Consider the following 24667-nt stretch of genomic DNA (forward strand, 5'->3'; position numbering starts at 1 on the left):
CACTAGCCACTGAAAGTTATGACAATACTATTTCACAGCCTGTCACTGTATTTCTTTTAACCCCCGGCACCAAGCCCACGATTTCAACACTCAGGACTTATCGCAAGCACATGCTTCACTGCACGAAACAGTGAGGAATCAAGGTTGTGATGCCATACCGAGAAAGGAGATAATGACTTAGAAATAAACGGGGGAGAATGTGATGAACTGCCACTTATCAGTTTTTTTCCACTTTTCTATAAACAGAACTAGAAATTCTATAGAAAACTCCATGACTATGAAAACTTCTGGGTGACTACCAGTGGGTTTTTATATGGTTGAGATTTACTTCGATGATATGAAAAGACTGATATTATTTGTAATTACTAAATGAAATTTGGTAAAAACAATTAACTTTCACAATGACTTTTAAAAATTTACTTCCTGTGTCTCATACATAGAGAGAAGCTATCAGTGGTACTTGTTAATAATACAAAACATAGCAAGCTAACATAGCCTTACCTATGTCATTATTTTTCTCCCTTCTTTATGGAACTAGAAAAATAGATGCAAAAGAAGAAAAGGAGCTGCTGCACGTCATAGTTCAAAACCTGAATCTAAGCACCTGCTCCTGCTGGGCTGGATGGACCCAAAACCCACTCAGGTAATGCAAATGAAGTCAAAATAAATATGGCCTTTCCCTGCAAATTTAAGCTGAACCCTCAGAAAGTATATGGAGTCTGGAGTTTCCCTTGTACACAAATTCTTCGGTTATCTATTTGTAATCGCACACTGACTTTGGTGGATCAGATATTACATTGTTACCTCAACTGAAGCACACCCTTTCTGGACACTTTCCCTTCAAGCATTAGCTCAAATATAATCAGGGAAGGGAAAACATTTTGGCTAATCCCTCTAGTCATATTCATAGCAATATTAACATTTATACATAGGATCTCTCTTCAGATGATTTCAACTAAAAATCTCAAGATTTGAGATTATTGTGATTGCTGGGAAATGATAAACATTTCAAAGTCCACAGAAAGGAAGTTTCCTCAGGCCTGAAAAAGCCCCCCCCCCTTTTTGGTACCAGGGATTGAACTCTGGCCCTTGTGCTTGTGAGGCAGGCACCAGAACCACCGAGCTACATCCCCGGCCCCTGAAAGTGCCTTCTTTAATGCTATCTATAACAGAAAAGTTAAAGCTAACACTTACTGCCAACCAGTAGATTAGGTATTGGACAGGTGTTAGTGATCCAAGCACTTCTGCAATTATGATAATCAATCTTCCCTTGGGAAATTTAGAAGTAGGGGGCTAGGGATGTAGGTTAGTGGTAGAACATTTGCCTCACATATGCAAGGCCCTGGGTTCATACCCTCCACCACACACACACACAAAAAGACATTTAGGATAAATAACAAACCCAGGATGTTACTAGTAGTAAGGTACAGGGCTAAGTTTTAAAAGAGGGACATCACTATAAAAAGCAGTTATAGTTTAAAGAGTTGAGAAGTTACCCATTGCATACCGGTCCTGTGCTATCCTAGAGACACAATGACACAGGACTTGGCTCTAGTCTTTAAGGAACTCACTGTAGGAGAGGAAAAGAGTGGTGAACACTTGAATAGATTCCAAGTGCAGAAATGGAAAAAACAACTGTGGCTCCAAGTCACGGGGAAGAGCAGTGTAGTAAATAAGCAGGATAGAATGGTGTGTTTCTATCCCAGAAAAATTTCCAACCAACAAACTGAGCAAGTTATTTTTGGATTATGTTCACTTCAGTCTAACCACACCATTACTCTATTTAACAAACAGGACAACCAAAGGATGACTGTACTGAAATGTGTAAAGCAAGTCACCAGTTTAAAAAAAAAAAAGGTTCTTGTCAGATCCTTGCAGAGGACTAAGGACACAGGAAAAACCCTTTTCACGTCTACTTTCTTGTGACCATTAAAGTAGAATGTGAAACTAGACCCACCTCACCCACAGTGTTGCCTAGAGCAGGATGCAGGCTATGTGTCCTCCTAACTTAGAATGAGCAACCCAACCTCAGAACCCGGCAGCTCATCAAGGACTCCAACAACCAGGCTCTATTTACCCAACTTCTGTGTAACCAGCTCAGGGAAAAGGACTGAAATCACTTAGCCAGACAGTGAGGAACACCAGGTCTGCTTATAAACAGCAGCGTGACCGTGTTTCTTCTGAAATAACTGCGATCTACCCCAGAGTTACAAGCCAAGGTCAGTTCCGATCAAAGGCGCCGAAGAACACAAGTTGCTACTGAGGTTCTCTTCTCCTTCATCATGCTGATCACATTTTCTATATTGCTTTCAGTCTTCCTATAACTATCCCAGAGCTACCTGACATTACATTTCTCTATGTAAGAAAAACAAACGGGGAAATTTGGACAATGACTTCCCTTATCTAACAAAACTTTTACCAAAGTTCACCTGATCACTTAAGAAAACACTTCTAAGGCAGCCAGCACTTTCCAAGGCGAGGAAACTGTCATTCAGTAATTAAGTCTCTAGAAAGGCAGGAAAAGTCGACTTTCAGATTTAAAGTTTCAAAAATACCTTAAGTCATCAGTTCAGCCCCTTATCTTAAAAGGTAAGATGAAATAAAACTATATTTCAAGTTATACAATATTTCATTAATAACAAAATAAAATTTGGGGAAGTAATGATCACACAAAAAAAGCCAAACAAAGCTTTAAGAATGTGAAATATTTTGTGAAGTAGTAGTGTGTATTTACACTAAGCTGAACTGAGGATGTATATTAATAAACATGTTAAAGTTATCACATATGACTATGAATCAGGTGACACTCTAGCTATTTTCAAAAAAGATAATTCACTGTTTACCTATCCATTCCTTAAAAATCAAAGTGTTTCCCTTCTCAAGAATGCCAGCACTGGTGAATTCTGCCCATGGAGTCATTACAAGGATTCTCTGCCAAGCTATTAAACAGTTGTAGTGCCAGAGATAAAATATTTCCCAATACCTACTCTTAGCAAGTATACATCTTTACATAATCTATAATGAAACACAAACCTGTTATCATTAAAATAAACCTCTATTTATTAATAGTTTCAAAAAAGAGTCTCTCTAATACTGTCATTTCACTCTGCTCCCTCAGATTTGGCTAAGTCAAAATTTCTTACTTTTTTTTGAGACAAGGTCTCACTACGCAGTTAAAGCTGGCCTTGAACTTACACTGATCCTCCTGCATTTAGCCTTCCAAGAGCTAGGATTACAGACATGCACCATAATGCCTGGCCAAAATCTCTACTTTAAATTGCTCAACAGTTTTTGCTACAAAAACAGAAAACTTACAAACTGAAATAAAGATCTCTTACCAAAGATAGCACACATACTAATTAATGAGTATACAGTATGTTCATCAACACTGCAAACCAATGATCACAGGTGCATCAGATATGAGGAAAACCCACTGATTCTGGATGAATTTATGGGCACACATGCAAACTGTGCCACTCTTCCCGTGCCTGCCATCGTTAGCCTGGAGTAGTCTTTGCCTTCTGTTTTCAGTTTCCGGCTATAAATTTCTGCCAAGGACACTGAGTAAACATACAAAGTGATCTGATCCTGGCACCCCCAAGAAACAGTCTTGTTACTTCCAGAATGTAAAGGGTACTGGCAAGCTGAAAAACACACGCCCACCTAAAGAGTGGCCACAACTCCAACATAAGGCTGAATTTTATATAGACATGCTAATGCTAAACGTGTGTATTGTGAAAACTATTTGTCTCCACTTTAAAAAACTGATTATTTTACTTGAAATATCCCAGGAAGTTTCAAATGCATCTGGCACGTGGCCTCTACCCTAGACCTCCAAAAGCTGGTGAAAGATCAAACTACAAGGTCTAACGGGCCTCTGGATTCACAACTTTCACTCTCTGCAGCATGAAACTCACTCTAAACTATTTTCCTTTGTGGGCTCACCTCTACTCATTTCCCACCCGAAACATTAGATGAATTTGAAATCTACACCATTTTTCTCTTGGAGTGGAAACTAGAATTCCAGTAATGCTAAGATGCAGCCTAGATGCACAATTCCTACAGCAATCAGCTATCTGTGATGACTCTCTTGCTTCATTCTGCTAGTTCATCTCGTCTCTCCACTCAGCTGTTCCTGTTCTGGCTCAAATTCATCCTCGGAGTTTTTGTAGTGGCTTCAATGCCCCACTCCCTTTTCTGCAGTTTATCTTCTATACTGACTTGCACCCACTGTTCATCTAAACTTCAAGGTTTTCTACAACTCAATCCCAACCTAAAGTTGTAGCCTCATCTACTCTTACTTTACACAGATCATGAACTGGCCCAACTGGTCACTTAGCTGCCCTATCACCACACCACCCAAAGTGGCCCTAACACAAAAGGTATAAACCACTTAAGACACAAATAAGTCATATAAATTGACTTCAGTATTTTTTAGAAGTTCTACTCTTCAAAAAGACTCATGAGAAAATGGGAAGACAAGGCAAAAACTTGGAAAAACATTTGCCAGATCTCATATGAACTTGGATCCAAAATACAGAATAGATCAGACTACCTAAAGAGCTGAACTCAATAAATAAATCAAAAGGGCAAAAACATTTATATGATCAGTTATTTAAGTCAAGACATCAATGACAAATTGGCAAAGGAAAAGACATTCAAAACAGCTTTAAGTCATAAGTGAAATGAAAACAGACCACAGTGTGGCACAACTGCACACCTACTAAAAAGGCTAGAACCTGAAAGCAATTATTATGAAATGCTGGCTAGGATGCAGTGCTGCCGAAACACAATACTGCTGATGGAAGAGCACTTTGTATAAAGTTTGTGTAAGTTAAACATGCATTTAGCACATAATCCAGCAAATTTTTTATTCAGTTATTTACCCAAGAGAAATAAAAACATGTCCACATAAAACTTGTATGCAGAGACAGCTTAATTAGTAATGGTCAAAAGTTAAAAAGTCTACTTCTAACATCTGGTAAATGCAAAAATACAGTATGATTACATGAAATACTACTCACCAATAAGAATGTACTGATATATGCAACGTGACTCTTAAAAAGCATCATGCAAAACAAAGAAGCCACACACACAACACAGTGCAATTCCATTTATGAACTTCTAGAAAAGGCTAAGCTAAAATATTAGCAAGTTCAATGGCTGCCAAGTGATGTAAAGGGGGAGATATTATCTACAAGGGGATGGGGAATTTTCTGGACTAATTTGCATTAACGGATTATACAAATGTATGTTATCTGTCAAACTTTATCAAACTATACACCTTATATATAAATCATACTTCACATCTAGGCATGGTGGCACACACCTATAATCTCAGTAGTTTTGGAGGCTGAGTCAGGAGGATCACTAGTTCAAGCACTAGTTGTCCGGGCAACTCCGTTAAGACCTATACCAAAACAAAAAAATAAAAGAGCTGGGGTCAGATGTAGTGGCCCACACCTGGAATCTTAGTGCTCAGGAGGCTGAGATAGGAGGATCTCTACAAGAATGAGGCCAGCCTGGGCTACACAGGTAGATCAAGTTCAGCCTGGACTGCTTAGCAAGATCCTGTCTCAAAATTTAGAGGGGGGGGGCGATGTAGCTTAGCATGAAGGCCTTAGGTTCAAACATTAAGTACAACAAAACTTAAAAAAAGAAAAAGCCCTACCTCATAAATCTTGGCAGAATATGCTCTTAATCACTAAAGAAATCCTTAAGAGCTCACTGAAATCCTAATAAACTGCTCGATGCCTAAACACAACACTAGCATTTCCACAAAATTTCCGATTACTTTTATCCAAAAGTTTCAAATGGAAGCCCAGAATCCAGCTATATCTAAAACTTCAAGTAGGGAGATCTTATGAATAAATTTGAATTTCTAGCTTTGTTTGAAAATAACCAAACATACTACACTAACTTAGCACCTGACTAGAGCCAGGGACAAAATGTGACCCCAGCAATACTCACAATGGACCACTTTAACTTATTTAGCTACTTAGCATTTTGCTGGCAGTAAGAATGTAAGAATGTGATTTTCAAGACTTATCTAATCTTAACCAACCTTTCATTTCTAACTACCCACAGCTTTGCATCGTTTTTGAAACCACATTCACCTCGCTTTGCTATACAGTATATTACAGTTCTTTGTATTTTACAATTCCACCTAGATAATTTCGGATGGCCCCAACTCCCCACACAATGCATTTAAGAGCTCTTCACAAAATGAACAGTCAAACCACTCATCAAATTACAAATTCTACAAAGGATTACACCAAGTAAAATAAAATTGCCACTAGGGGAAATGTTTTTTAAAATATTATCTCATTACACAAATGTGAATTTCCCATGTTTATAAACTTGAGTTCTCATTCACATTCAATATACAAGTGTCTATCAATTACAAATACTCTTAAAAAGTAGTAGCTGTTAAAACAATTAAGAAATCCCTGTAGCAAATGAAAAAAAAAGTTCTAAGAAACTTGCCAAATGTATGACTCACATACATTTGGTTGGGTATTTTGGTAATGCAACTAGTAAGAGGTGACCAGTAAGTATTGCTTGTTAGCCAGAAAGTATTGCTTTTGTTAGGTTGAGCGCCAATACCCTAGAAATAAAGAATGATGAGTCCAAGGTAGGGAATTTACAGTAAACAAACTGAAAGTTTCCAAATTCCAGTCATTGCTGGGATATGAACAGAATTAAGTCCCCAAAATAGTCTGTGAAGTTATCTTCTCAGCTCTGAACTAGAAAGATTAAAACATGCATGTCATTTAGGTGCCTTAAATTTATAGTAAAATTAGTAGGAGCCCAAAGTGTGCTGTGGCTGCTTGAAAGGTTAATGTAATCTTACGTCACATTATCAGAAGCAGGGGCAGACCTGGTCCTCAGAGAAACACAAGTTCCACTCCAGTCCTCTGGCTTACACAATATGAACTGCAATCCAGAGAACACCCGGCAAGGATTAACCCTCAATGCTCAGGATATCCAGAACAATATTAGAGAAAGGAGAAGGGGAAAGGCAAACAGGGTACTTAGCCTAAATGAGAATAAGAAAAGATTAGTTAATTCTAGAAGTAGCTAAATGGCCAACAGCCTTTTGATCTGGGCTCCAGAAGAAAAAAATCGCAACCAAGCTATTCACAAGAAGTATTTTTACTTCAGCATTTCTAGAACTAATAAGCCAACTTCAAAGGTAATGAATTGCTTTCCTTAAAGAATCTTAGAGGAAAATGGCCATTAAAATTATTCCCAAATGTTTGTGGGTACCTTACAAAGCTAAAATTCTAGAACTGAGCCATACGCTACATACAAAGTTGTTTTGTTTTTATAAATTTTGGTTAAATAAGTATGAGCAATGATGGTGAACCTCTCAGCACTGTCAACGATAATAGCTTGCTGCGGCAGGCATGCCACAGGTTCATCACAACTGGTATAAGGTATGTTTTATCTAGTTGTATTTCTCCTACGTTGTGTTAATTTACTTCTACAAGGTCAACAGTTCTTCAAACTGCTAACTTTTCCTTACACCATACTCACAAGAAACACTCAGGCCTGAAGCTCAGTTGGTACAGCACTTACCTACTGCCCAGTATGTGTGAGACCCTGGGTTTGATCTCCAGCAGCCCCACTAGCAGAGCTCAGGCCTTCCAAGCTGAGAGCTAAGGAAGGAGGCTCCTTCAGATAATCCTCAAAAAGATTTTCCCAAATTATTAGTGTCAGGAGTTATTTTAAAACTTAATTTTCTTCTTCTAATCCACAATGAGATGACTTGATACTCATAACCCTGTGTGAACAGGGAAAACATGAGCATCTTTGGTGTTCAGCTGCCAAATCGCTAAGAGAGAAGTTGGAGATGAAAAAATTTAAAAGCTGTGATATGCCGGGTGTAAGACACTGCCAGGTTTGTTCATCTATGGCTAGCCCTGCAAAACTGGAGGCTATGGGTGGACACTGAAACAGGGAATATCAGCACGGCTTGCTGGTTGCTTTTTTTTTTTTCTTTTCTTTTTTTCCATGCAGCTGTTTCCAGTAAAGATTTTTCACCTAAACAATGGAAAGAGCACTCCTAATTCCTGGAAATTTATGAACCACCATTTAAATGTAACATGAAATATTATCCCAACTTGTAAATTATTCTATAGGATCAAAATCAGGCACCTACATAAATACACTAATACTTCGAAGACACTAGGTAGGTTTCATTTTAGTAGTTATCTACACATTAAAAAAAAAAAACAGCCTGAAATAGTTAATTTGCCCAACTAATTCCCATGTTACATAATAAAAGTTTTCTAGTTACATTTAAGTCCAAATGACACACAGAAAGATACAAATTTCCTGTAACACTTAAAAAAAAAAAAAAAAAAAACTTCAAGGGGGAGGAGTCCAGACATTAACGAGTACAGTATTTAGTCTTCAAGTAAAAACAATTGATTTATTACAGAATCTATGATGGGCCACATCAAACATTTCATTTTTAGTTCCAAAATGGTTAACGTGTCTACTCTCAGCTAGAGGAAACTGGAGGTTGAATTCTCATTTTAACAAACTACAGTTTGCTTTGTATATTGCATAGAACTTCTAACAATGAGAATTTAGTAAAATTGAGATCTACAATACAATATCATTTTTTTTATACAAATTGACATGTTTCAGAGGCCAGAATACTTAAAAATATTTACCTCAGAATAATAAAACACCTATCCAAAATGTGGTAGAGACAAAATTAGCCTCATGAAAGAAACTTAAAGAAAGGGAGAAACTATTCTTTCATTATTTTGTCCTCTGGGATCCAATTTCAAAAGATACACTTCATCCTGTTAGATCACATACTGATTAAACTAACAAAGTAGTACACTATAATCTTTAAAATATTGCTTTAACGACTATTTTATCTAAAAAGCACTCTTGTAAAAAGATGCTAAATATATAATGGTATAATTACAATTAAAAAAGAAAAAGCCCCACACTTGGGAAGAAAAGCAACTATACTTATAAGAGACTAGAATAAAGATACCAAAGGGCTTTGGCCAAAATTAGTATAAATAGACTTTATTGAAGTCAGTGCCTCTGTACTGAGACAGAAGATTGTGTCTACATAAGCACAAGTTGCAACATTTCACAACTTCTAAAAGGAATGTCAACAATTACAACGATCATGCATACCATGGTCGATAATCACATTTTAGAAGCATTTTCAACCATTTCTAAAGAAATGCTTATAACATTGTTATATATAGAACTACTTTCAATAAACTGCAAAACATTGATCGACTTTTCCAGTATGAGCTACAGTGTCAACACAAAAGGGAGGCATAAATGTTTAATTTATGAAATCAGAATGGAATATTTACTGTAAAGAAAAATTAAAAAGCTTTCAAATAAAGGCCATTATTGAACCAACATGAAGAGCACAACTTGAACTTTTGAGTTCATTCATCTTTTAAAGCTGTCCTCTGAATAACTTCAGTTCTAAGCAATGAATTCAGTACTGTGAATATTCCTTGGATTGAAGTTTGGCAATAATGCGGTCCAACTGTCTCTTTGCTTCACACTGTGGGAAATTGCTCATGTCATAATATTGAGGGGCAATTTTCACCAACCTGTCCAGAAGGAGGGGGAAAGTTACCAAGTTAACATTTAACTTAAGTACTATAGTTGCTAATATGCTAGGCATTAATATACCGACAAATCTACAAATCCACATTTGATACAAACATAAATTTTTACAAATAGCACCATCAGAATTGCTTTAGTGTCATAATATAAAAATTTTTCTGTTGAATTTATAACAAACCTGACAAGAACCTCCCATTCTTTAAAAAGCATTTTCTGTATATTAACTCAAGACTATAGTAAGACCATACAAGAGCACTGATTTCTTCTCACACACTACGTTGACTTGCCCCTCCAAGGTTATACTAATAATACTGGTCCTATTAATAAACACAATGGGATCCCATTCTAAGTAACAGTAAATATAACTCTATACCTCAGAATATACAACCAAAACAATTTCTGAAGTTAGATATGTAATTTTAACAATTCAAGATAAAATGGTAATGCTCTACAAAATTTAAGTGTCAAATTGGTATCAGAAAAAAACCTGTACAACGTTAAGCAAGTGACCCCCCCACAAAATAAGTTATTTCAGTCCCACCATTCTTGGCTGGCATTTCCCATCATTACCTTATAGAATGGGATTCTGGCAATCAATAAAAATGACACAGAACACCAAGGGGAAGGGAGTTACTGTGTTTTAGACTGTTCTAACTAGTTTTTAAAATGCCAGTACATTAAGATACAAAAAGTAATTTTTAATGCTTGCACACCAATAAGTAATAGTTAACTATAATAGGACAACCAAAACACAAGACTCATTTTTGAAACCAGAGAACTATATGGACTTCAGTTAAGCACAGCAGCAAGAGCACGGCTGCACAGAAACTCTTGATGCTATGTAAGTCCAAATCCTGACCATACCTACATTCCTATCTTTTACCCAAAGGAAAGACTAAAAGATAACTATCATCAGGTCAACTCCCTATGCCTACACACACCAATATATATCCGCAGCTCAAGAGAAAACTAATAAGCTCACCATTGAGGGAAGAGGTCATGACCTGCAAGAGTCTATTTTGAGCAAAACAATATTAAGAACTATTAAAACAAAAAGTATGCTTACCATTCTGGCTTGATATCTGTACATGTCCGGATGTAATTCTTTGTCGTTAAAACAAACTCATTATAAAGCACCCATTCAGGCTTGTGGTCAAGAACAGTAGAGGGGTGCAACTGAACCACTTGGTTATCTTTCACAGTTAAGTAATGCCCTGTCCGTTCTAAGTGTGCTACCTGAAAACACAGTAAACACAATGTATGTGATGTCCTAGTTACAGAATAACAGCAGCAGACTTGAAAGTTTTGCTTTTTGTTATATTTTACTCCTATTTATCATTGCTAAAATCAGGACCTATATACTATATTTCTAAAGCCTTTCAGCCAAGAATGTTTTATACATCTTTAAATACCTACAGGGGGAAAACAAAAACATTTTGTGAAGCATGAAAATCAAATAAAATTCAAATTTCAATGGTCCTCAGTTCTCAGAACATGGGCCTATTTGTTTATAGCAGCTGTCAGACTACCTGAGGAGGCAAAGTTGAAAAGTTGTGATAGGGACTTAATGGATTCAGAACCTAGTATTTACCATTTAGTCCTTCCGGTCTCAGACTAGAATAGGCTCTTTAGCACATCAGGCTAACTATGGAAGAGCAGATGAATAAATACCAGATTCATGTCTAACGTAAAAATTTAAGTGCAAAAATGAGGGAGATGAGAGAGGTAACCCCCCCAAAAAAGAAAAAAGAAAACAAGAATAGTGAAAAAGCAGTCACATGTAATTCTCTCCTGTATTTCTTTTCATAACCAAACGCCTTAACTTCTGACACTTAATATTTAATTAGCAAACACAGAATCAGAAGTCTGCCCTTTCCAATTATAGAACTCTGTGCATAATGGATGTTTATGTGAATAATGGAAAATGAACTCAAGTTCATTCAAGAAATGGAAGAACCTACTAGGTATCAGAACTATATTGCATGCAGTTTTAAAAAAATTGTCAGTCTTTTTTTTAAATGTTAAAAGCAAATTTAAGAACACTGTAAAATTAAACATTTTTAAAGCCTGGAGAAAAATAGCACACTCAACTAACTATATTACTCACCAACTTATTAATAAAGCAAAAGATCAGATGGTACAAAAAATCCTTACTGATATTTTGGTGAAAACAGGTATCTCATGGTCTGCTCTGATTTCTCACTCTGAAACTGATGTGTGTTTAGATTCACATTTTATGTACTAAGTAATATACAAAATGGCCTCCGGGTTGGCCACATTTTGCTTAGCAGACAGCCATACTCAGACAGAAAGAAAAGAATAAACAAACAGGAGATACAGGAGACAATTACAAATCAATCCCAACTTAAGTAATGGATTGTATTTTTAAAAATTTACTACCAGAAGATTTTCTTCATTTTTTCAAATGTAATTTTCTGCTTTAAAATAAATGACAATATTTAACACTTTATATTCCAGTTCTGATAGCCTCTAATATAGCACAATTAAACTAAATTATTTTTAATCTTCATTACTTATCTCAAAAAAATTTTGGGCTTTTGCATTGCCCAAGAATCTTAGTTGTAAATACCAATCATCACTGTTCAGAACTGGAAATGAAATCTACTTGTGTGAATAAACTTAGGGTACTCAGCTTCTAGATAAAAGTGACCTGTGTTTTTCTGGATCCACCTGGAATATTGCTTCCTTTAGTACTCTGTTAAGACAGTACATCCAATTAAGATCAAGATTTGGGGAAATCAATAAACTTATCAAAAACCAAGGGTTTTAATTACTGTGTCTACCCGACAATTGCCAAAGTATCCAATAAAGGCTCTAGCAATGAAGTCATTCTGAGTATATTAACTCATTCAAAGAAACTAGATTTAACAACTTTAAGATCACATTTTATACATGCTCTTAAATCCATTTTTAATTGGATTCAAATTTTATTTGTTTTTTATTTTTTTGGTACTGGGGATTGAACTCAGGTCCTTGCGCTTGCAAGGCAGGCCACCGAACGGCTGAGCTAAATCCTCGGCCCTGGATTCAAATTTTATTTGTTTTTTATTTTTTTGGTACTGGGGATTGAACTCAGGTCCTTGCGCTTGCAAGGCAGGCCACCGAACGGCTGAGCTAAATCCTCGGCCCTGGATTCAAATTTTAATAGAAATATCACATGTACCAGAAATTGTTTCATGCAAACTTATATATTCCTGTATCATATACGTACCTGCATAAAATACCCAGTAACCAAAGCTTTTCTTATATTAATATAATAGTCCCTGCTTGTAAAGTCAGTACTTCGACGAGGCAAATTAAATCTGTCCATAATTCTAGATAGCTGCTGGCGTACATTGTCTGCAGACATCAGGGACCTGTAGTTAATGAAGTTGTCATAACACCACTGAACCGATTCATGATCTAAAAAGTTGGAGGGAAGAAAAAAGAACCATGAATCATCCACACAGCAATATTTTCTAATTAAAAAGCAAAATTCGGGCTGGGGATTTAGCTCCGTGGTTTGGTGGCCTGCCTGCAAGCGCAAGGACCCGAGTTCAATCCCCGATAAACCCCTCCCCAAAAAAGCAAAATTCTTACAGAGTAAAGCTAAATAATTCTGAAGATTTGAGATTTACCCACATTGATTTTTAAAAATGAACATTATCATTTTTCCTAAAAATATGCTGAGGTCCAAAATTAGAAACAAGACTAAAGTATTGGACTACTGGATGCCAGGACAATGATTTCTGAATAAATGTTCTTAATAAGTTGACTTATTCACTCAGTTAACAACTCACATGAGTAGGTTAGAGAATTTGGTAAAATGCCATGTCTTGCTCATTTTCAATGAAAGACACAGCCTTAGATTTAAGATAAGCAAATACAACATAAAAGCTATAAAACAAAGCTTTGAAAGACTCGTGTACCATTCTTTAATGATGCCTGAGCTATAGCATAAAAGGCTGAAATGTGATTGTGACACAAGCCTCTCAGCAATTTATAAGCTAAGTAAGTATGAAATAGAAATGAAGTTTATGAAGATGTCTAGAACCCCTGTAACATTTTCACTAAACAAGGCCTGTCTAAGCACGCCAAGTAATTTAGTACATACATTATCAAAAGTATTGATGGATCTGGTCCCTGGTAAGCTTCTAACGAACTCAGTATTACTCTTATAAAGAGCTCAAATTGTAGTGTGGTGACAAAAATTTTACAGTGACATCTTTATGTCCCAAACACAAGTCATGGTGAAAAAGTGCATCATTTACATCACAGATGGTTTGATAAATAAAACTTAAGAGGTTTACTGTGAAATGGGAAGGGTAAAGTATTAAAATCAGAACCGTGTTTATGTTTCTCCAAATACTCTGATATACACTTACCTGAGATATGTATGTACTTTTTTCTCCTGGGTTCTAACAATCAATAATGTACAACTTTGTGTTAACAGACTTCCAGATAAATGACAGATTTGTACCCATTAGAAAATGCATTCCCATTCAGAAATTACAAGTGGGGATAGGAAATATATTTCAATTTAAAAAATTTTATTAACGAGTTTATATGTAAATTAAAACATTTAGAATGAGAAATGAAATATATCCACAGGAAGTTATATTTTAATGTTATTTTTACTTATGATGATGTTCTGTATCAAACTGGCTGCAACCTAATTGCTTACTGACACTGAATGTGTATCACTTTCTTATGATGGTAAAATGCAAAAATCATTGCCATCAAGCCATCCTAAGTTGGACAGTGTGAATGTACACTACAAGATATTAGTTATGTACATATATTACATATACACATATACAGTATATATACATATATGTACGTTGTATGAATACGTTTGCAACTCATTTGTAAAGCGAAAAGAATCAAGTTTGTGAACTGAGGCACCAATGAATAAACTAATGGCTTATCTGCAACTCCGATTGGAATGTAGTATTGTTGAGTATCTCAAGTTTTAGAATTCAAACACTAAGAATTATCGTTAAACACAAGCACTAGAGTATATGGATCCTATTGTTCCAATTTCATACACTCTGCTGGTCTTACAAGAGATAAGAGAAAGGTACTTGTAGATATATATTTGTGAAAAGTATTTGTAGAAGCACAAGATGCTTCAAAAAGCCAAATATGCAGAAAAAAAGCATTATGTGTAATTCACCATTTTATATATTAAATTCTTCTAACTTAAGATACTGCTTTGGTTATTTCTATATTTAAAATAGAAACAGCTTCAAAATATCATCAGTTGGGACTGGGATTTAGTTCAGTGGTTTTGCCGTCTGCCTGGCAAACACAAGGACCCGAGTTTGATTCCCAGAACAAAAAATAAAAAAAATAAAAAAATCCTAAATTTCATTTTCAAAACACAATTATGAAATCTGACTAGATTTGTTTTTAGTTTTCAAAAGCTGAAATACAAATAATTTCTTAATTTTAAAAGAAATCTTTAAGATAACTAGAATGATAAGAGGGTAAAAAGCCATGTTGCCTCTTCAAAAATCTTTCAATAATCACTTAAAGTAGCATCAAAATAATACCAAAGGAGATTCTGGGAGGGAAAAAAAATGGACACAAACCCATTCTTTCTCAAGGCCTCTCCTGATCTTAAGAGTAAGTTTCTAGAGTCTGACAAGAGATAATATCTCTTGGTCAACCAGTACGATGCTTGGCATACAAGAGGAATAAAGGATTTCTGTAAATGACCAAGGGGGTCTTTAATGTTATGTATCACCAATATTCGGACACCAGGAATAAAATCAATGGTCAAAGGTAAAAGTAAAACTATGGCTTGACCCTCAGCCCACCCCCCAAAAGAAGAATAAGAACTGCAAAATTTGCATGTCAGCTTTACAAAATAGGAAAAAAATTTCTCCTTCGCACAAACAATAAACTTACAGAACTCATAATCTCACATTTTTGGTGTTAGGTGTTGATGAAGACCTGGCTATCAATCTTTGATTATGTATCATTCATTTAAGCAAGGCTTTCAGATGCTGATGAATGTTTTTGTATCTTTTTTACCCTTATAAGTTTTCTTATCACTTAAATTTTTGTAAACACTATATTCCAAATAAAGCAGCTAGAAATAACTTATTATTCAGATTGTTAAATATTGGTAACAAGACTTAAAGCTTGAATTACAGTTTATCATGTGTCTACAGCAAATAATATAGAACCATATTTCTATTTCTGAGCATATAGGTCAGTATAAAAAAATTTTTTTGGGGGTGTGGGGATCGAACTCAGATCTTTACGTTTGGAAAACAGGGAGTAGAACCACTGAGCTAAATCCCTGGTCCAGTAATTATCAATTTTTAACTATGATAAATAATTCTGAGATGAAAATCTTTCAGCACACATCCACAGAAGACTGAAAAGCAATTTCCTAGATTTTTTTCTGTATAAAAGGATATGAAGTTTTAAAGGCTACTAATAACATAAAATGTGCCTTTCATACAGACCAAATTAACTCATATTCTATTTTCGTTTTATGACTCTTCCACTAAACCCATTCCCACAGAGCTGAGGAATAATTTTTCCTTTACCTTTACTAATTTTATAGCTGACAAAACTTATCTTTCAGTGACAAAGCATTTCTTAAACAGTAGAGCTAAACCTTCCCCGTCATATTTACAAACCAACCACAGTCTGAGAATTATCATTCAAAACTGCTACTAATTTTATGACTTTACTTTTATACAGAAAGCTATTTATTGGTAAGGATGTTAATGATGATTGTATAAACAATAAAATATCCATAAGAAATATAAAATGTATGTAAATAAGTACATTACTATTTGTATTTCTGTGGCAAATTCATTCAATTCTTTCATTTTTATCACCCCATGTTTTACAAGTTTTTATAATAGGCGCTTTCCCTTTGATTATAAACATAAACAATTTTGAAAAAGATTGGCAATTTCTATTTTAAATGCTAGTCAGGAGTTTTTCTAAAGTACCTCTGGGTTTCTAATGTAAAGTTGTCACAGATAATAAATGAACGTGAGATGAAGAAACATCTTCTGCGCTGTAAGTGACAGTTAAACAAAAGAGTGCCTCAATCTAATTTACACTTACTTTGTTTAAAAGCATGGTAGACATTCAGCAGTGTCAGATGATCTCCATCTATGTGGGCAAATCTCATCTTGGCCTCATCTGCAGCTTTCTTGGCCTCCGTGGGACGAACAAAACACTGTGGGACTAAACAAGGTTGGTATGGGCCCAACACAAACGCCCATATCGATGAGTCACGCATTCACAGATAGAGGAACAAGGCCTAGCTAGGTCAGTTCACAGAGCATAGGGCAGGGCAGGATGGCCTCCAACTGCATCTTGGACTGTTTACTACCTTGATTTGGTACATCAACACCTAACCACATCTGTAAGACAAGAGGGTTTCAAAGCTACAGAGTACCTGATTACTTTAACTAGATCTAAAAGTAGGCATCAAAACAGCTTTTCTGAAGGCCATCAAATACTAAAAGCTGAACTTATTTAAAAAACCAGTGCTGATAGCTCTACCAATAACCAGAATTATGGCATTGATAGCCTTTTAGTTCACTGTAATTTTTCAAGACACCATCCATTCAACCTAATGGCCATGACATTAGGAAGCTACACTTGCCCATCACAGGACTAAAAGAGCTTTGCAACCAGTCAACCGCCACATTCCTATCAGGATTTCTTCTTTAATTCTGTGGCTATTACCAACTGGTGGGTATCACTATTAGCACCGGTGAGCAGAAGCATACGTAAACATAAAAGGGATCAAGAAATCTTGGGTTTGATGATAGCAGTAGTGGTGGAAGGTTAAACCGCCTTAAAATTAAGAATACTGTATTCCAAAAAGGCTGGAATCTTCATCCTAGTATTCCAGCATTTTAGTAAGATTAGGAAATTAAGCCCCAAGTTAAAAAAAAACACAAAAAACAAAAAACTTACTTGAATCAAACCCTCAAAATAAAAGCAAAATCCAATTATTTAAAAAGTTGACAGTCTGAAGCAGTCATTATTTCAAAGATTATCAAAATACGTAACTACAGTAGGTTTAGAGCCTCAATTTACATAAAAATTTTAGGTTGTTACAAAGTGTGCACTACATTTTTTGAAACACAACTTTCCTTAATTTACTTTAGCAATTCCATAGTTGTAAAAAACAATATGAAAATATTCAACAAGCTTGGGAGTTTTTCAACACATTTTTAAAGCTTTTAAAAAGTATCAATGAAAAAATCAGTTCAGATTAAAAATGGGAATAATCCACAACAAGATCAAATACAGTATGTTACTCTTTCCCATACATTTTCCCCTTTAAAGAAGCCAAAATAGCCAATAAAGACAACAAAACACGATCACAGTATTAAAAGTCTTGCTTAATGTAATAGAAGCAAGGTAATTCATAAAGTACAGAAACTTCTCCCAACTGAAATGTTAATGTGAACTAGCCATCAGTTATGTGGAATAAATGCCCCATTCAGGCCTGATTTGTACCTCAAAACTTCAGAAAATATTTAAGTGGCACAAGGCTTTATAAATGCAATAAACTGTTTTGGTTCCACAACTTACTTCTTACTCCTTTTCCAACAAATGGCCTGTTTAAAATTAATGCAGATAAATGCTTATTCTCTTGATATTCTAAAGATAACCACAGTAAACCCTGTTTTGGATAACTATGACAAGACTGATATGTAGTTGGAAAATTTCAACCTTACTGTGGTGATAAGCTTTAAAGCACTAATAGTCTAAACTCAAACAATGGTATATAATGTACCTTCTAAAAGACCCTAGGAATAAAACCTGAGCAAGTAAAAGGTTAAATCTTACCCAACATCTTCCCTAAAAACTAAAACCTCAGAAGTACAACTGAGAAAATCTAACAAAATAAGAAAGGCAGACAACAACCTACCACCACCTCCGCAAATGAGACTACAATTTAATTAAAATGATTCAATACTGCCCTGCCCATCTGCTCTGAGTCTGATCAGTCATAACTCTGCAAGAAAACATTTTAGCTACTTCTTAAATAAAAATTCACATCATTAAAATATACCGTATATCTAAACTAAGCCATAATTTTCAATTTATCCTTTAATCGCACAGGATATTTTAAACTATTTGTGGCATTAAATAACCAAGGCAATATACCACTCTTCAATTAGAAACCAGTTCTCTCCCATACTGAAACTAGTAGAAGAGAATATGTTGCCAGCAAAAATTTGTTTCCTATTTTTAGCTTATAAGAATCATTATTATCAAAGTTTCTTCTTGTTTTTGGAAAATCTAATTTCCAAGTTACTGTTCATTGTGGATTAATTCTAATATTCCAATTTTCAAAAATGATCAGGTTTTGCTACCAGATACATTTGTTACTACCTTTTTTTCTGCCAGTGTAAAAGAGTATTGGTATTAAATATTAAGCCTAGAATTACACATTTCTATTTACTTCATACTAAATTTAAAATTCATGTTTGACTGCCACTGTAATACACATTTATATATGTAAAAAGGCTCAATCTAAATATCACGGGCTCACTGAATTGTGCCAAGTATCAGAACAAAGTTCTTGTGCTTTTAGCAATAAACCTCAAAGTTAGCATGGATGGACTTATCAAAAAATTCAGTTACATCTGGACTCAAACTTACAGTAATTTTTATTTGCACTCCAAGAGAGCCTATGTATTGTAAACAAAGACTTACTTTACTTTGTGTTAAGTACTAGGTCATTAGGACGATCTTTACAAGATATTTAGGAAACAAAATGATTTCCTTCAAACCATCTATAAAATCAACTATCATACTAATTATTAAAGAGCAAAAGTGAAGTCCACCCAAACTCTGAAGAGCTGGGCTCTTTTTAGTTCCTTTCCCTCTATTACCTGACAACATAGCAGTAATAGATAGGACCTCATTAGAACAGTTGTAGTCACAGCTTGCAATAACCATTTTAGCCAGCTGTGGATCTAGAGGAAACTCTGCCATCATGGATCCCAATTCAGTCAGATCTCCATCATCATTTAAAGCAGCCAGATAATTTAAAAGTTCTAGGGCTCGCATCAGAGTTTCAGGAGCTAGGAGGAAAAGCAATCTATTAGACAAGCTGCCTTCAGCAAGCAAAAATGTGACAAAGTACAAACTATTATAAGCAATCTCTTTTTTCATTCGATAGTGGACCTAACTCAAAACTGAAATTGTCATCAAATCAAATTATACAGTTAAAGTAAACAATGAATCACACAAAAATGCAAACCTTTTTTGTAGTTAAAACTGTCTTCATCCTAAAACATATATTAATTCATCTATGTGTTTTTCAAACTATTTTTCATTTAAAAAAACAAATAAATTGAATTCTCAACACTTTTTCATGCCCAGATGATAACTCAATTAACCTAAATTCCTGGGGTAACTTCTGAAGGCATGAGGGCAATTTCTGCTCAGATAATTGTTACCAGTTTTAGTTTTAATGCTACTACATAAGACTTGATGCAGAATTCTTTTCAAACTGTCATTTTTGAAGGGTATACATTCTCCTGTTATTAAATTGAATTTATAACTATAAATGAGGTTACTTTTAACATGATGTATACTAAAAGAAAAAGTTAAATGTATTTAACACATATAAGGAATAGGATGCAGAATCAGTTTGGTTAAAAGATCTGATAAACTATACTTTGATTAAGTCATACCTGGTGGATCCATAAAATCAAAATGCACCAAATCATCAATACCAAGTTTCTTCAACTGCAACACAACTGATCCTAAATTAGAACGCAAAATCTCAGGATAGGTGTTATCCTAGCAAAACAAAAACAAAAACATGTTTGTTACATTAAACATTCCTTAATTCTCCCTACAGAGATTGTCTTTTGTCCTGTGCCTCTTTAGCTATCTGCTTTGACATTACTTTTACATCACTGTCTTGGAGGAGAAAAATATATTAACTATAGCATAGAGAAATCAAGACAGTTTTCTCAAGCTGTCTGTAATATTCAAAGTGTCTGGTGGTATGCACTTCAACTTAAATAGGAGACAGGTGGAAAAAGGGAGTTGTATTGGTAGATTACACCATACATCTCACTCAGGAAAAAACTAAGGAGCTTATGGCTCTAAGAGACAAGACAAAGAAACAGTAACTTTCTTACAGGAACATATTCAATGCAACCTTACCTGCATTTCTGTTTTATAAGCTTTCTCTGTATAAAGTCTGAAGCATTTCCCAGGTCTGGTACGTCCAGCTCGACCAGCCCTTTGTTGAGCTGAAGCTTTACTAATGGCTGTCACCAAAAGGGATTCAACTCTAATTCGAGGATTGTATACCTATCGGGATGAAAATAATGTAAGAATCTTCAGCTAAACCCCAAACTGGATCCAATACAAGTTACCTAAAGTCCACAACTAATGATAAAGTAGTACTGATGATCACCATAAATCAGGTACAATAGAGTTTGTTATCTTGTGGTCTAACTTCCTTTCAGGCATTCTGACTCCATTAGTTTCAAAAGACTTAAGGTAACCTGAAAAGGCTCCTAGCTAATACAGAGATAGCTTACATCATCTTACTCCCCTGAATTTAAGATAACTTCTCCTTTACCATCTGGATTAGTGAAAGGTTTTGCCTAAAAAGAAACCTGAAATTTCAACTCCTCAAATTAAGAATGAACATCAAGAAAATATATTGCACTTAGTCTATGTCAGCAGTTTAAATTTTCTATCCATAACTTACCTTAACATGTAACCAATTTATTTACAAGATGTTTGAAAAATAAAATATATAATATCTTTATTCAAGTAGCATGTCCAGTACAAAGCAAAAACTAATTCTGGCTATGGGACTGATCTGCTGGGACTGTAATCCCATACTTGCATAATTAGCCCCATTCTCATTCAATCAGCATACAAACCAAAATACCCACTAGCAGTACACTGAAACAGATACCGAAGGAACCCAAGTGGAAAAAAGGCCTAGGATTAAACACCTAGAACACAAAGAGCTCACATAACATAGTAAGCTAAAAATGAAGCAAAATAGGCAAATGATTGTTATTTTAGCTACTAAATGAATTAGTAAATACTGTCAGGCTCATACTAGTTTAAAAGAATCCAAAAATATATGTACCTTTTGTTTTGCAAATCCTGGATCAATCACAAACACTACACCATCTATTGTCAAAGATGTCTCTGCAATGTTAGTTGATACAACAACCTGTTAAGAAATACAGCATACAAAATTAAGCTACAAATCAAGTAAAATTACATGATATTCGCAATTAGCCACTGACTCACTAACACAAGGACTGTCAAATAAAGGAATTAACGGCTAATGCTTGAAGAGATGAGCCAAAATTTAAATATTGCCCACAAAAGCAATTTCTTATTGCAAGAAAGCTACATTACTTTAGATTATCACTCAATCACAATGCAATAATTATTTGAAAAGCATCACAATATCCAACCTTCATACAACATATACTTCTTTGACCATTTCATCTATAATTACAAAAGAAAAACTCACATTTACATCAAAAACATTTTAAACAAAAGAGCACAAAGAAAGGAAATCAGTTAACATTTTAAACAAAAGAGTACAAAGAAAGAAACTCAGTTTAGAATCTGTAGATCAGCATCAAATATAGATACTCTGGAAAATATACCATCTCAAAGGGATAACATAATGTGTCACTGCATACAAAGTCACTGTCAGGGACCATCAATTTACTGTTGGAATAATACTTAAAGCATCCACATACTGTTAGAACATGGTGGCTTATTTTCTGCATGTTCATGTTGCACTATTTTTTAGACATGTTTTATGAAAATGTTTCTTTGGGAATTCTGTAACTACCTACAATTTTTTTTTCCTCTTAAAACAATGGGAAATGGGTATTCTTGGTTATATTTTTACCCAGAACATCTGATTTTCAGGAACAGATTACCGATACTCAGTTGGCAATGCACGTGTATGCAAGCAGTTGACACAGAAGATGAATCAGAGTCCGCTCTAACAGCTTTTATACAGTTTGTAAAGGAAGATCAGATATGGATAGAAAGTGTAAAGGACACCAAAGATGTGCTGTGAGATGTAAAAGGGGTTTATTTCCATAGCAAAGACAAAGAAAGCTTTCCAGAGAAAATGCCTTTAGGACAGTGGCTGTAGGGTTAGGTGAGATCTCACTAGGCAGAAGGAACAGCACCAGCCACAAAAGGTCAGCTAAGACAAGGCAATGTGTACAAGAACATGTGTATGGGCATACACAAAAAATGCATGGTCTTGTACTTTAAAAATCCACAGGCTTGTATTACTGTAAGTATTTCACTTACAGTAATACAGTATTAACAGTTTTCATTTTCTGATTACCTAATGGGAAATTTCTCAAAATACTAGAGGAGATCTTGAAATATAACAGTGTTCAGAATCACTCATAGGGGAAAAAACATTAAGTTTATGTTTCCACTGGTCAACTGAAAGGAATGACAAATGACAAAGGCGTAAGAAACTGCAGGTGATTTGATATTCTGGAAATACATTACTCAGCCTATTTAGATAATGTACAAAATCAGTAATTAGAAATGAAGCAACCAAGACATATAAGGTCATAGGCAGGCTTAAATAAAAAAACACAGGTGCAATATTATTCCAGAAAGTCACCTTTTTATACCTAAAGAGGCAATGAATTTAGGGGTGCGGACATAGCTAGAAATCAAACCTAAGTTGATAAGCAGTGAAAAGGTTTTAATATCGCTAAGCTTCAATTTGCTTAATTCTTTGCATAGTATTTAGACTAGCTAACACAGGCCTCTAGGAAATAAAACAGAAACCCCTTATAAACTACATAGAATTAGCTACATGCTTGTGATATATCTTTTTTTTTTTTGAAATCTGAACAATCCTGAGTCCAAATGAAAAGTGGAGAAAATTACTTTCTGTATCATTTTTAAAGTTATTTTTGAAAAACATTTACCTGTTTTAGAACAGAATAAGTTAGAACATTTCTTGACATGATCAACTAGTTTCTGTCCAACTATCTGCTGTAGACTCCCTATACATTCATGACTACTCTAAAGTTTAATTTATATATAAATTAGGTACAGTAAGAGATTAACAACTAATAGAATTAGAGCAATATAATAAAAATGCCCAGTACCACTCTTGTACATTCAGTCACTATTAAAGAAATAGGGTTACCTGCACACAAGTACTGAGATTTTGACCACAGAAAGCCTGATAACTTATGTGACTAATGGGTGAACAGAATATACACAATGGATGGCCTGGGTAAAGGGAAAGTTCATATCCCAGGTGGGCCTGAGATTGTATTTTAAGATTTTGTCACTCTACACACAGTAGTACATAATGTAAAACTTATGGGTTATTTCTGGAATTTTCTACTTAATATTTTCAGACCATGGCTGACCAGGTAACTGAATCCAAAACTACGGATAAGGGATGGACACTACTGTACTCAAATTGGTTATTTTTCCCACAAAATAATTTCATTGTTGTATGTATGTGTTCATTTTTGAGTGTATGATAAATTCTGTCAAACTTTAGGGAGAAATGAATGTGATCTTCTGTTTAAGAAGTCATAGATTATGAAGTGATTATGCCAAATTAGAAAGCTGTATCATTACTGATGTGAGACTGTCAGCAAAGCCCAAAATGAGCATTTTAAATTGCAGCTGCAAAAAACGAGCAATCTTATGGACAGAATAAAAACTAAATAAATCAAAGAGTCACTACTGGTCTTAATACCACCAAATCTGTAAAAGATCAATTACAAGTCTTGATCAAAAGAGACCCCAGCAAAGTTATTTAATGAGGAATAATCTCCATTACATGTTAAAAGAGAGGAGAGGAAGGGAGAGGAGGGGAGAGGAAAAAGAAGAAGAAAAACCTTCTGGGTAAGGTGGCAGTTGTCCTTACTACCAACACTCTAGGAGGTTAAGGCAGGAGAACCACAAGTTAGAGAACCCCTACCTGGGCCAATTAAGGAGAAACTGCCTCAAAAAGGAAAGGAGGAGGGGAGAGGGGAGG

At 35.1% G+C, this 24667-nt stretch overlaps 1 protein-coding gene across 1 annotated transcript in view; it reads right to left on the reverse strand.

Annotated features, from left to right (window-relative positions):
- Positions 1-9004: 9004 nt before the first annotated feature.
- The window catches only part of Dhx15 (DEAH-box helicase 15), a 49550-nt gene continuing 33887 nt past the window's right edge, over positions 9005-24667 (reverse strand). Inside the window, exons 7-14 of the mRNA XM_010610446.3 lie at positions 21752-21838; positions 20803-20952; positions 20322-20430; positions 19515-19706; positions 16717-16839; positions 12854-13044; positions 10688-10857; positions 9005-9605 (exon numbers count right to left, since the gene is read on the reverse strand). Coding sequence (XP_010608748.1) covers positions 9488-9605; positions 10688-10857; positions 12854-13044; positions 16717-16839; positions 19515-19706; positions 20322-20430; positions 20803-20952; positions 21752-21838 — 1140 coding nt within the window. The 3' untranslated portion in view covers positions 9005-9487. The remainder of the gene's footprint in view (positions 9606-10687; positions 10858-12853; positions 13045-16716; positions 16840-19514; positions 19707-20321; positions 20431-20802; positions 20953-21751; positions 21839-24667) is intronic.

This window comes from Fukomys damarensis, unplaced genomic scaffold (genome assembly GCF_012274545.1).
Source record: "Fukomys damarensis isolate Sample0158 unplaced genomic scaffold, DMR_v1.0_HiC HiC_scaffold_35, whole genome shotgun sequence".
Classification (NCBI taxonomy): domain Eukaryota; kingdom Metazoa; phylum Chordata; class Mammalia; order Rodentia; family Bathyergidae; genus Fukomys; species Fukomys damarensis.